The 12240-nt window shown below is 61.9% G+C and overlaps 1 protein-coding gene across 2 annotated transcripts in view; it reads right to left on the bottom strand.

The window, feature by feature from the left end:
- Nucleotides 1-1848: 1848 nt before the first annotated feature.
- The window catches only part of ALDH1L1 (aldehyde dehydrogenase 1 family member L1), a 38179-nt gene continuing 27787 nt past the window's right edge, over nt 1849-12240 (bottom strand). For both annotated transcript variants that reach the window (XM_060109318.1, XM_060109317.1), the window contains 7 exons: nt 9431-9524; nt 7876-7975; nt 6533-6631; nt 5732-5897; nt 3392-3497; nt 2724-2923; nt 1849-1904 (listed from right to left, as the gene is read on the bottom strand). In XM_060109318.1, coding sequence (XP_059965301.1) covers nt 1849-1904; nt 2724-2923; nt 3392-3497; nt 5732-5897; nt 6533-6631; nt 7876-7975; nt 9431-9524 — 821 coding nt within the window. The remainder of the gene's footprint in view (nt 1905-2723; nt 2924-3391; nt 3498-5731; nt 5898-6532; nt 6632-7875; nt 7976-9430; nt 9525-12240) is intronic.

Genomic DNA, 12240 nt, shown 5'->3' on the forward strand with positions numbered 1-12240 from the left:
GGCAGCAGTGTCAGAATTTGGTTAAATTGCAGGACACTCAGCTGGTGTCACAGAGAATCGCTTGGTGTGGGGACCAGCCCCCCGACATCTAGTGACCAGAAGTGCCCTGTTCTGTGTGGACGTGAAGGAGCCTCACTGGAGAGACAGACCCAGGCGGGAGCACTGGGTGCTTTTCTTATACACTTGCCTGCGGCTTCTGGAGGATTCTGGAATCCCTTCTGGAGACAGGATTCAGGACAAAGACAGGCGCTGCCTCGCAGATGAACCAGAATTCTCAAGTGCAGCTTAGTCACTGGGCCAGCCAAGCCCTGGGCCACGGGGAGGAAGGTGTTTCCTAGCTCGACCTGGGCGAGGACGGGCTGTGCTCCAGGCCCTGCCTGCTCTTCTGCCTGCGGGGCTGTTTTCAGGGAAGCCAGGCCGAGCCCTGGGGACCCTGCAGGCTCCCACCTGGCGAGGGGGACAGCAGAGAAGCAGCCGAGGGCCAAGCCGGCTGCAGAGCCCCGACTCTGCTGTGGACGCCCTGGCCCTGGGGTCGGAGGTGGGGGTGGAGGAGAAACAACGGGGACCCAGCAAAGGGGCAGGAGTGGGAGTGTCACTCCAGTTAGGAGATAATAAGGCAGGTCCACGTCCCCTCAGGGCCGGTCCCCTCCACCTTGGGTCCTCACGAATGGCCCCAGGCAGGGGACAGAGTCCAGAAACGAAACACATTTCTCCCCTCTGTGGGCAATCAGACTGCAGAGCCGGCACCAGGCTGGGGGGCTGGCCGTGCCTCTGGCAGGCAGGTGGGCATGGGGCGGGGTCTGGCTCCGGGGCTGCGTCGCCCCTCGAGGCGGGGTTGCTGGTTCTTCGTGACCCCTAAGCAGGTCTGGGGAGAAGGGCCGCCTCACGCTCGGGATGGAGAGGACACCGGGAGAGAGGCCACCCCAAGGCGGAGCGGGGCCCGGGGGCAGCCTGCTGCCCAGACCAGCCCCAGAGCGAGTCTGGGAGCCCTGCCGGCTCTGAGTCGGTGGGCTGTTCTGCAGGCAGGGGTGTCCGAGGTCCTTGTTCCTGGGATCTGAGGACAACGATGTCCACTCAGCCCCCTGGTTTATAAATGGGTAAAATCGTGGGCCCGGGGGAGGGGGGTTAAGTGACCCACACGCGGGGCAGGGGCAGGGAGGGTGCGTGCAGGTAGCATCTAGTGAGCAAGGAACCCGTTCCTCACGGCTCCTCCTACTACTCCCCAGGGAGGTTGGGACGCTGAGGGCGGGACAGAGAGGAAGGCCGCATGGCAGGGGACAGGAGAAGCGGGGAGGCCGCTGGGCCCCGGGAGACACAGAAGACACAGGCTGGGCGAAGGGGGAGCACGCCCATCGCGACCAGCAGCCTGGGGCCCGAGCAGAGCCGGCCGCCCCCGCGGGGCCCTGGACAGGTCTGCTCGGCATGGGGGGAGGGTGCGGCCACTTGCTGGGGAGGCGTCTGCGGCCCAGCCTGCTTCCTCCCTGGCGTCTCCCGGGGTCACCCCAACAGACGTGTGTCCTAACTTCATCTCAGCACCCGGTTTCTGAAGCGGGAGCCGACACCCTGCCCAGGAGGGCGCCTGGCTCTCCCGAGCCCGGCCAGCTGGCCCGACAGCAGGACTCGCACGGAGGGCCTGGGCACACAGACGGGCCGGGACGCAGGGCGCCAGCCAGAACCTTTATTCGCACGGGGCCACTTTCTGCCCGAGCCGACAGCCGCGCTGGCGGGATGGGATGGGGGTCCCAGATGGGGACAGGGGTGCAGGCACGAGGCTTCCACCACGTTCAGGGAGGGGCTGTGCACCGCGGGGGGCGAGCCCACGGCCGGGGACGCATCCTGAGGCCCTCCTCAGTACTCGAAGGTAACCGTCTTGACCCGCAGGTACTCATTCAGGGCCGCCTCTCCTGCAAGACACCGCGAGCCCAGGGGCGACGTCATGGTCCCGGCGGCGCTGTGCTCTCGTGACCCCGTTGGCCCCGTAGCTGAGAAGAGCATCCTGCTGTGCTGCACCTTCGCACCCCCTGCCCCGCTGCAAGCTCGACATCAGAGTTGATCCCCGACTGGACCTAACCCCCAGCTTCTGTCTTCCACAGGGGCAGGATGCGGGGAGTGGGACCCGCCCTACATTACAGAGCAGCCAGGGAAAGAGGGGTGCCGGGCAGAAGTCCTCTTCCCTGGGCAGGCGGGCCTGGTGACACCGTCTCTACACTGGGACTCACGTCACCACATCGGGCACACTCGGCCCCCACGGGTTCCCCTCTCTGAAGCCTAAGCCCCGACCGCAGTCCCAGGTCCTGCAACCTGGCCATTGCCTGCCTCCCTGGCCTCCTCCCCGCCCCTGGGCCCACTCCAGCACTCGGCCTCTCTCTGCAGCTCCAAGACCAAAGCTGGTTCCCTCAGGACCCACCGTTCCCTCTGGCAGGAATGCACGAACCTGGGCCTTCACGGCAGCTCCTCCAGCCACTCAGGTCTCAGCCCAGAGGACACCTCCTCAGGGAGGCCCACCTGGCCCCCAGCTAAAGCCACCCTCCAGCCTCCTGTTCAGATCGCTCTGTCTGGACGGCTTCCAGCAGGATCTGGCTTCCAGCCCCATTTATCACCGATCCCCTCCCAGCAAGAAGTGAGCAGCCATCTCATCAGCTCTACCCCTGGCCCCTGGGACTGAGCGGGCGCTAAGCGATGTTTGTTGAATGAATAAATGAAAGCGGGCACAATTAGGTTACCCAGGTCTTTGCCAAATCCCGACTGCTTGAACCCTCCGAAGGGAGCAGCCACGTCGGTCTTGTTGTACGTGTTGACGAACACGGTGCCCGCCTCTAGCTTGTCGCTGACGTACAGGGCCTTGTTGATGTCCCTGGTGAAGACGCCAGAGGCCAGGCCGAACTCTGTAGCGTTGGCCCGAGACAGCACCGCATCCACGTCGCTGCAGGGAAAAGCCAGGAGGGCCTCCGTGAGGAGGGCAAGGGCCTAGCCCTGGACGCGGGACCCAGAGAGACCTGCGTCCCCCGCCCCAGAGGGGAGCCCAACGCGGCCCAGGGCACACACCACTCAGCCCCATTGACCCAACTGCAGATTCACAAGCGAGATAAACAAGGGTTGCTGTTCCGGCCACTGAGGTGTGGCTGGCTCACGATGCAGCCGTGGGTGCTCAGGGCTGAACCCAGCACGCCGTGGAGATGCCCAGAGAGACGCGGAGGACACTCCTGGTGGGCCCAGCTGCCCTGCGGTCCCCTGGGGTCTCCACCCCCGCGGCTGCGAGGAGTCTGCGGGGTCCGGGCTGCATCCACAGCCCCCACCCGTCTGAGCTCCCCTCCCGGCCCCGCAGCTCACGCGAAGACCCCGGTGACAAGGGCAAGAATGAGGCTGTCGTGACCCTAAGTGGGCTCCCTACCCGCTGGCAAACCGAGAGATGACCATGATGGGCCCGAAGGCCTCCTCCTGGGCTATGAACATGTGGTCCTCCACGTCCGTGAAGACGGTCGGCTCGAAGAAGAAACCTGTGGTGAAGACAGACAGCCACTGTGGGTGGCTTTCCTGCCCCAGGCGCACGAGTCCTGACCCTCACAGCCTTTCAACTAAGCGCTGTAAGGACAGTGAGGTGATGCTGGGAGCTGCTCTGTCCACCGCCAAGGCTGCAGCTGGCAGCCGGACGACACCTGGCTTTCTCTAGCGACCTTTAGTCTGAAAGCACATCTGGATCCTTCGGCCAGTGCAGCCTCCGGAAGGCCCTCCGTCGGCCCCGTGGAGGGCGTGCTCTCGGCCAGACACACCTTCTCCCATCCTGACTGCCACCCCACAGGCCCTGGCTGCCCCACAAAACCATTTCTGGCGGCAGAAAGGCATTCTCTGACTACTTCTCCTCTGGACATAGAGCTACGGGCCCTGAGACCTGCTGGACTAAGGTTTAGTTTGGCCTGATTTAGGGAAAACCAAAAGACTTGAAATTTTCTACCTCCAGTGTTTAGAAGAACAAAAAAAACTTTATCTTTAATAAAATATTCCATATTTTTATAAATTATATTCTAACAGTAATTACAATTTCTAAAACATGAGTTATGTATGAACACATGTTGACCCCTGGGGTGTGGCCTGTATTCACCCTGTCTGCAAAGGAAATGTACCCCCAGGTCCCGGTGCTCCGGGGTGGCCAGTCTCCGCCCACACCCCCGTCCCCGCTGCGCGCTGGGCCCCGGGAAGGAGGGCTGCACGCCCGGGATCCCTCATCCTCTGGCCTCCAGTTGGGTGGGCCACTGGGAGAAGCCCGTATTCACAGCACTGTCCCCCATGGGGTCCCAGGAAGTCTGCTCCCTGCTCTCGCCCCTCAGGCCAGGGGGTGGTGGGGAGCGGCCCCCATGGTTCCTGGGTGCTGCAGCCCTAGCTGCTCTGCAAAGGTGCCTTCACGTCACGTCAGCCCCAGACTCTGGCTTCGTGGAAGCCCAAGTTCGTGGGGGCAGGGAAGAGGGCAAGCAGACGGCGGTGGCACAGTGGCTACAAAAGCTCTGTGCAGGTAGCAGGTGCCCAGGAATGCCCGAGACCTGTGGCAGCACCACGGCCTGAGCCCAAGGTCATCTGAGCGATGAGGTCACCAGGTGGGGATGCTCAGGAGGCATCTGCTAAGCAGAGAAGCAGCCAGCACAGCGAGCAGGAAGACGCCAGGCGTACTCGGAGGGAGAGTTAAGGGCCACAGGTTGGACACAGGTGGTGAGACATGCTGGGGTGAGCTTGCCTCTGTGGACGCGCTCACCGTGGGAGGGTTTCGGCACGGGGGACACACAGTCAGACACGGCAGCCGCAAAAGTGCATGACTGGGGGCTCAGGAGGCCCCCAGGACCCCCATGCCGGCCCAGACTCAGGGGAGAGTCTGCATGACGGTGGCGGGAAAGATCTCCAGGTTTGAGAGAATCGGGCAGTTAATTAAGAGCTGGGGTCCAGAAAGAGAGGAGCCTGGAATCCGTTCCCTCCTTCCATCCTTCACGCCATCGGGCAGGCAGGCTGGCGTGAGGCTCGGTGCCGGCGCCGAGGGTTGCATGGTGAGGGTGCAGGAAACAAACGTGTGCCTGACAGGGGGAGCAGGTGGTCCAAGGGGAAGCAGCCCAGATCGTCCAAGCCTGCTGCTCAGGCTTCTCGGGCTCGGTGACTGCACTGGACCGAAGATTCTAGAGGGGCAGGTGTGTGTCTGGGGTCAGGTGGGGGCTGGGGATGCTGTGATGAGGTAGCACCACTGAGACTGAGGGGCCTGGGTGACGTGCACAAGGAGGGGTCCAGGGGTCAGCAGTCTGGGTGAGGAGACAAGTCCTGGGTGGGTGTGAGCCGCTGCAGGGCGAGAGACCCTCCAGGGAAAGTGTCCAAGCTCAGGACATGTAGGGGCTCTCCCTACATTTAAGGGACAGGTGGAGAGGGGGCTTCCGGCCAACAGTGGCCATGGAGGAGTGAGGGCCAAAGACAGGCAAAGCATGAAATCCAGCACCACGATCCATGGGAGGAAAGAGCTTCAGGATGCGGAGATGCCTGGGCAACCAGGGCCACTCCAACGGAGACTCCACCAGCTCCAGGGCCTCCTCTTACCAGCCCCACACCTGACCTGGCAGGTGTCCAAACAGCCAAGGTGCCCCCCATCCCCGAGGTCCCGGTGGGGGGCTGGAGCCTAGGAGCCTGGCCCTGCGACGCCTGCCCCGGAGGCCGTGCCACCCGCTGTCTTGGCTTGCCCGCGTGGCCAGGAGGGCTGACTGACCTGGCCGGGGGACTTGGTTCCCACCACAGACCAGCGTGGCCCCTTCCTTCACGCCGCGCTGGCAATACTCCACCAGCTTCCGGAGGTGGGCCTGGTGGTTCTGTGGCCCGTGGCTGGTGTCCCGGTCGAGGGGGCTGCCGATCTTCATCTTCCCCACCTCCTCCACCTGCAAAGGGCCGCCCCGTCAGGGCCGCCTGGTGCCGTGGTTTTTGACCAGTCGCCGCCTGACCCGCCCTCCCACGAATGCCTTTTCAGCGACCAACCGCGGGCCCCTGAAGAAAGTCCACACGCAGGGCTCTGACTCCTGGGACCATATTCTGGTTCCAAACCTGCCTTCCAGGCTGAAGCCCCCAATGCACCCTCCATGCAAGGCGACCTGGGCCTGGTGCCGGGGGCTGGGATGACGCAGATGTGCACGCAGGTGGGAGTGGGGGGGCGGCGCGGGGGCAGCACAGGGCGGTCCTGCACCTGACCTCCCAGACGGAGGAGCTGCAGGCCACGGGGTGGGGAAACAAGACAACGACGCCCCGTGACGAGGTGGGCAGATGGAGCGGCGTGCAGGGGCTGCACCTGGACTCCCCCCGGCCCGGCCCCACGTCTGCCCGCCCGAACACGGGGGCCCCGCTGCTCACGTCAGGGGAGCCGCGGGGTTGCCGTTTCTCGCCGAAATAATAAAAACCAGGGAAGACTGGTCACAGCGCCCCCGACCAGGTGGATGGCGCCTGGCCCAGCCCTGGCTCTGCCTGCCAAGGCCCTGTACCCAGTGGGTGGGCAGCGCCCAGGCCCTGCGGCACAACTTACCACCCTCTGCACAAACTGGTCGTGAATCGAGTCCTCTACAAAGAGCCGGCCGGCGGCGATGCAGTTCTCGCCTTTGTTGAAGAAGACAGAGCTCATTCCCTTCGCAGAAGAGGTGACAGGGCTGGGTTACAACCCCTGGGCGCCAGCCCCCAGCCCCCACTGGGCCCAGGCGCCCCCTGATCGGGAAGGGGAAGAAGGCAGGTGTCCTGACCTCCTGCGGCCGTCCCGGCTCACCGGCACTGGGCACCATCCCCAGAGACGAGAGGCCGGAGGGGAACAAGCGGGAAGTGAGGCCGCTGGGGGACCAGGCCAGTGAGGGCAGCACGAGAGGGTGTGCAGTGCGGGAGCCTGGACACCCCACAGACTGGGTGGGCTCCCGGGCATGACGGGGCTCAGGACTGTGCTCTTGGAGCTGAGCCTGGAGACGGGGTCTGCGCCCTGAAGCAGGCGGCAGGGGTGGGCCTCTCGGGAGGGGTGGTGCCTGCCCAGGCCCGAGTCCCGAACAAACGTCCTCAGAGGCCCCAGGGAGCCTGCTCTTTGGACCTGGGGAGCCGGGGGTGGGGGGAAGGAGGGAGGGAGAGCCAGTCAGGCTCAGCTCTCCTGGAAGAAGCTGGGACTGCACTGCCCAGAGACACAGACAGGCCTCCGGCCTGGCAGCATCGGCCTCTGCTCGGCCGCCAAGACCCTTGGGCCGACAGTCTCCCTCAGTCTCCCCTCTAATGAGGCTGAAGCCCCTTTACGCGGTGCCGGGCTCACATCCTCCTCCAGGGCACAGCAGCACTTGGATGGGGTGGGGGGTGTCTGGGCACCTGGCTGAGCGTGGCCTGACAGGCTGGCTCCCACTGGTGTGCAGAGGTGTGACGACGACAGTGACAATGTCACAACAAGTGACCCACCGCACCTGCCACGTGGGCCACGCCCTTCAGACATGACAGCTGAATCCCGTATTCCCATCCTCCCCGTCGTCCCGGTGAGAGCGCAAGGCCCAGAAAGGCTAAGTGACTTGCCCGACGCTGCCCAGCGAGTCCATGGCGGCACTGGGCAAGTGTGGGCAAGCCACAGCAGGGTGCCGCCCAAGTGCCCAGGGTTCTGCTTGCTTCTCTGTGGGACAGGAAACTTGGCTGTGCTGATTTCACAACAGACGGAACCCTGGCTCACGTTTCCCCATCTTGGAAGCTGACTGCAGTTATCCCTGCAGTTGTGAAACTTCTTGGGGGTCTGTTCTGTAAGGTACATGCCACTCCTTGTCCCCAAGGCCTCTTCCTTCCTTCCCTGCGGCCCAGGCTGACTGTGCGTCTGCCCGTGGACCCTGAGCCCCGGGCCCCGCCCGCCACGGCCCTCACCATCTGCACGGCCTTGCGGAGGTCGCTGTCAGCAAAGATGATGAGGGGAGACTTCCCACCCAGCTCCAGGGAGACCTTCTTCACGTTGCTCAGGGCACAGCTGAAGGGAACAGAGAGTCGGCGAGCTGGGTTCCCCGGAGCCTGGGACACGGGGTGGCGGGGGCAGCGCCAGGTGACGGACGAGGGCAACTCCAGAGCATGCTTCGTTCAAAAGGACGGCAGGGGGTCCGGGCTGGGGGGAGCCCCGTGTGACCCAGGCCGCGCCTCCTCCCGTCACTCTCCCCTCGTCCCCCCGCTTCCCCCGCTCCCTGCCGCCTTCCTAGCCCAGCACCCCAGCCCAGCCCTGCCCCAGGCCTTGCTCTCACGGGCACCCCTGCACCCCTCCCCTCGCAGACGATCCTCCAGCTCAGCCTCGCGGTCTTCAGGCCTGACCCCAAGAGGAGGCCACGCAGAGCCACTCTGATGGGCACCCGTGTGGTGCCCCTTCAGAAGGGGGACACGGCCCCCACCTCAGGGCTGAGGGGTACAGAGAGGCCTGTGGGAGCCAGGGCGGGGGTAGGGCTGCAGCTTTAACCCCATGGAGATGCCCCGCCACAGCTGGACCGTCCTGGGAGGGCCCATGCGTGACCCTCGGAGCACAGCAGTCACGGTGGTCAGGTGTCCTCAGAGAAAGGGCTTGGGGACCCTGTAGGTCAGAGTGCTCAGCAGCCCCCGGCTCCTCTCCCTTTGCACCTGTCACTCAAAGTGCAGACGTCTGCCCAGAACTCACCCCAGAAATTCAGCTGCACTGGGGGGGTGGTTCAGGCACCCTGCGAGGCCTGGGGCCGCCAGAGCTGCAGCTGCTGCCCTGGGGTCCGGCCCCATAGCCCTCTCCAAGCTCGTCAGCAGCATGGATTAGAACCACTGACATACAAACTTCCTTCACGGGACTGGGGGAACCAGGCCTGGAAGGGTCACAGCTCGGCCCACATCGTGTCATAAATCAGCGACACGACCCAGAGGGTTTGAGGCTGAAGTCCGAGCACTAAGCTGGGAGCGGGCCCTGGGCCAGCGCTGGTCGGCAGGGGAGGGCAAACGCCTCCCGTACCAGCCGCGGGACATGGTAGTTCTTGCTTAGTGGCCACATTAAAAGCAAAAGCTCAAAATAAACCAGTGAAATTAATTCTATTTTATTTAACCCCATGAACAATAACATCATTTCAACTGGTAACCTATATAGAAATGGTCGCGATGCTCTACTTTGTGCTAAGTTTCCCAGATCCGTGTCCCTAGTGCTCGCAGCTCGTCTCAATCCCGAGCAGCTCCGTCCCCAGCAGCCGCGCTGGCTCGTGGCCCTGGATGGCAGTGAAGCCCCCGCCCCTCGCTGCTCCCACCCCGCTGCACCGACCTGGGCCTGACCGAGGGCTCGTCAGACTCATGGAACCAGGGTCTGCAGTGGCCCCATCCTGTGACAGCCACAGGCTCGGGCTCACGCACAGCACTGTCCACCTCACACGCGGGACCAGAGGCCACCGGTCCCACAGTGCTGGCCCCTCCGCTCGCTCCAGCCGCCTACCTTTTCATGATATGCTTTCCCACCTCGGTGGAGCCCGTGAACGCGATTTTCCGCACGTCGGGATGGTCCGCGAGTCTCTGGCCGACCACCGAGCCTGGGCGAGGAGTGGGCGGGGGATAAGGATGGCCACGGTGCCAGGGCGGGGCAGGGGTCCGGCCACCCTCCTCCAGCCCGTCCTCCCGTGGCCAGAGCTCGGGGCCCACGGGCCAGGGCCTCAGCACCCCGGGCTCACTGCGCCTTGGTCCCTGGTGTGGGCAGAACTGTCTCCCCAAATTCACAGGCTGTAGTCGTGACCCCTGACCTCAGATGTGACTGTACTGGATGTAGAGTCTTTAGAGGGGTGCCTGAATTAAATGAGGTCATTAGGGCGGCCTTAAACCAATACGACTCGTGTCCTTATGAGGAGAGGAGACAAGGACACACGAGACACAGGCGACCACGTGGGGACGCAGAGAGAAGGGGGAAAGCCCCCAACCGGCACTCATTACCCCTGCTGTGGGGACGCCTGGACTCCTGGCCGCCCCACACTCCACGACCCCCCACGCCATGCCAGGCCTGCAGGGACCCTCCCCAACATGGCCAGTGCCTACTGACCCTCTCGGACCTGAAGGGACCCTCCCCAACGTGGCCAGTCCCTATTGACCCTCCCGGACCTACAGGGACCTCTCCCAACGTAGCCACTGCCTACTGAGCCTCCCGGACCTACAGGGACCTTTCCCAACGTGGCCACTGCCTACTGAGCCTCCCGGACCTACAGGGACGTTTCCCAATGTGGCCACTGCCTACTGAGCCTCCCGGACCTACAGGGACCTTTCCCAATGTGGCCACTGCCTACTGAGCCTCCCGGACCTGCAGGAACCCTCCCCAACATGGCCAGTGCCTACTGAGCCTGCCGGGCTGCTGTGCAGTGAGACCTCAGGGTCACCTCTGCAGACTTCACGTGAGGCCCCTGCTGCCGTCTCCTGCTCTCCTCGTCCACTCCCGCTTCCCTGACTGCCCTTCCCCCACCTCCTCGCGCCCCACTTCCCCCCCTCCCCACTCTTACAACACCCAGTGCCTCTGGCTGCACTCTGGGCCCCCTTCTCTTCTCAATTCAGTCTCCTCGGTCATCTCACCCCGGCTCACCTCTTCAAATGCCATCTGCAGGCTCACCATCCTCTAAATCTCTATCTCAAGCCCAGCTTCCCTGCATCCAGACCCATCTATCACTCCCCGGACTGCTCGGCACCTCCACTTGGACGCCTTACAGCCTCTCGAACTCACCGTGTTTGAAACTGAACTCCTAAGCGTCCACAGACCTGCCCCTCCCCCACGTTCTCCACTTCAGTCAGCAACCTCTCTGTGCAGCCAGCCTCCACACCTGCCCTCCCCCGACCCTCCACTAATCAGCCCGTCCTGGGGCTCCTCCCCCCAACCCAGTGCCCCCATCGACATTATCCCCCTGCCTCTACGCCTGTAGAACTGCCTGTGCCCAGCGGCACCAGTCAAGGTCTTGTTCGGAAGGTTCGCAGTAGGACACTTGCATTCTCTCTAAACAGTTAAGGCTCCGTAAGTGATTCTGATGCTCATTTCATTCCCCCACTAATGTTTTAAAAAATCACTGCCTTGGGGAGAAAATATTTGCAAAAGATGTATCTGATCATGGATTATTATCCAAAATATGCAAAGAACTCAACAATAGGGAAACAAACTACCTAATTAAAAAATGGGCGAAATATCTGAAAAGACACCTCACCAAAGAAGACATTCATGTGGCAAATAAGCACATGGAAAGATGCACAACATCATATGTGATCAGGAAAATTTAAATTAAAACGACGAGACACCACTACACATCCACAGAATGGCCAAAATCCAGAAGCTTAACAGCACAAAATGCCAGCAACGATGTGGAGCCATGGGAACTCTCGTCATGGCAACAATGGTGGAGCCATTTGGGGCGGTTCCTTACAAAACTAAACACACTATCACCATATGATCTGGCAATCGTGCTCCTTGGTGTTTACCCGCAGGAGTAAAAAACTTATGTCTACGTAAAACCCTACATAGGGGGTTGGATACAGACATGCACAGGAAAACTGCCATGGAAGGTCCATTTATTCATAACTTGCCAAAACTTGGAAGCAACCAAGACGTCCTTCAGTAGCTGATGGATAAATCAACTGTGGTCCTTCCAGAAGGTGGAACATTATTCAGCTCTAAAAAGGAATGAGCCATCAAGCCAGGGAAAGACACGACGGAAGCTTAAATGCATGCTACGAAGTGAAGGAAGCCAATCTGGAAAAGCTACAAACTTTATGATGATGACTAAATGATATTCTGGACGAGGCAAAATTCCGGAGGCAGCTAACAGATCAGTGGTTGCCAGGGGTTGCAGGGGAGGGAGAAATGAATGGGATTTTTCCTCGTCCACAGAGGATTCTTAGGGCACTGAGTCCATTCCATCTGATACTACAATGTTGGGTAAATGTTGTTTTACACTTGTCACAGAATGTACAACAGCAAGAGTGAATTTTCAGGTCAACTATGGACTTTGGGTGATGATGACGTGCCAGTGCAGGTGTGTCAACTGTAACACACGTGGGACGTTATGAGGGAGGCAGGGCGTGTATGGGAATCTCTACACTTTCCATTCGATTCTTCTGTGAACCTAAAACTGCTCTGAAGAATAAAGTCCATTTAATAATAATGGGGCTTCCCTGGTGGCGCAGTGGTTGAGAGTCCGCCTGCTGATGCAGGGGACGCGGGTTCGTGCCCCGGTCCAGGAGGATCCCACATGCCGCGGAGCGGCTGGGCCCGTGAGCCATGGC

The sequence above is a fragment of the Mesoplodon densirostris genome, chromosome 10 (genome assembly GCF_025265405.1).
Source record: "Mesoplodon densirostris isolate mMesDen1 chromosome 10, mMesDen1 primary haplotype, whole genome shotgun sequence".
Classification (NCBI taxonomy): domain Eukaryota; kingdom Metazoa; phylum Chordata; class Mammalia; order Artiodactyla; family Ziphiidae; genus Mesoplodon; species Mesoplodon densirostris.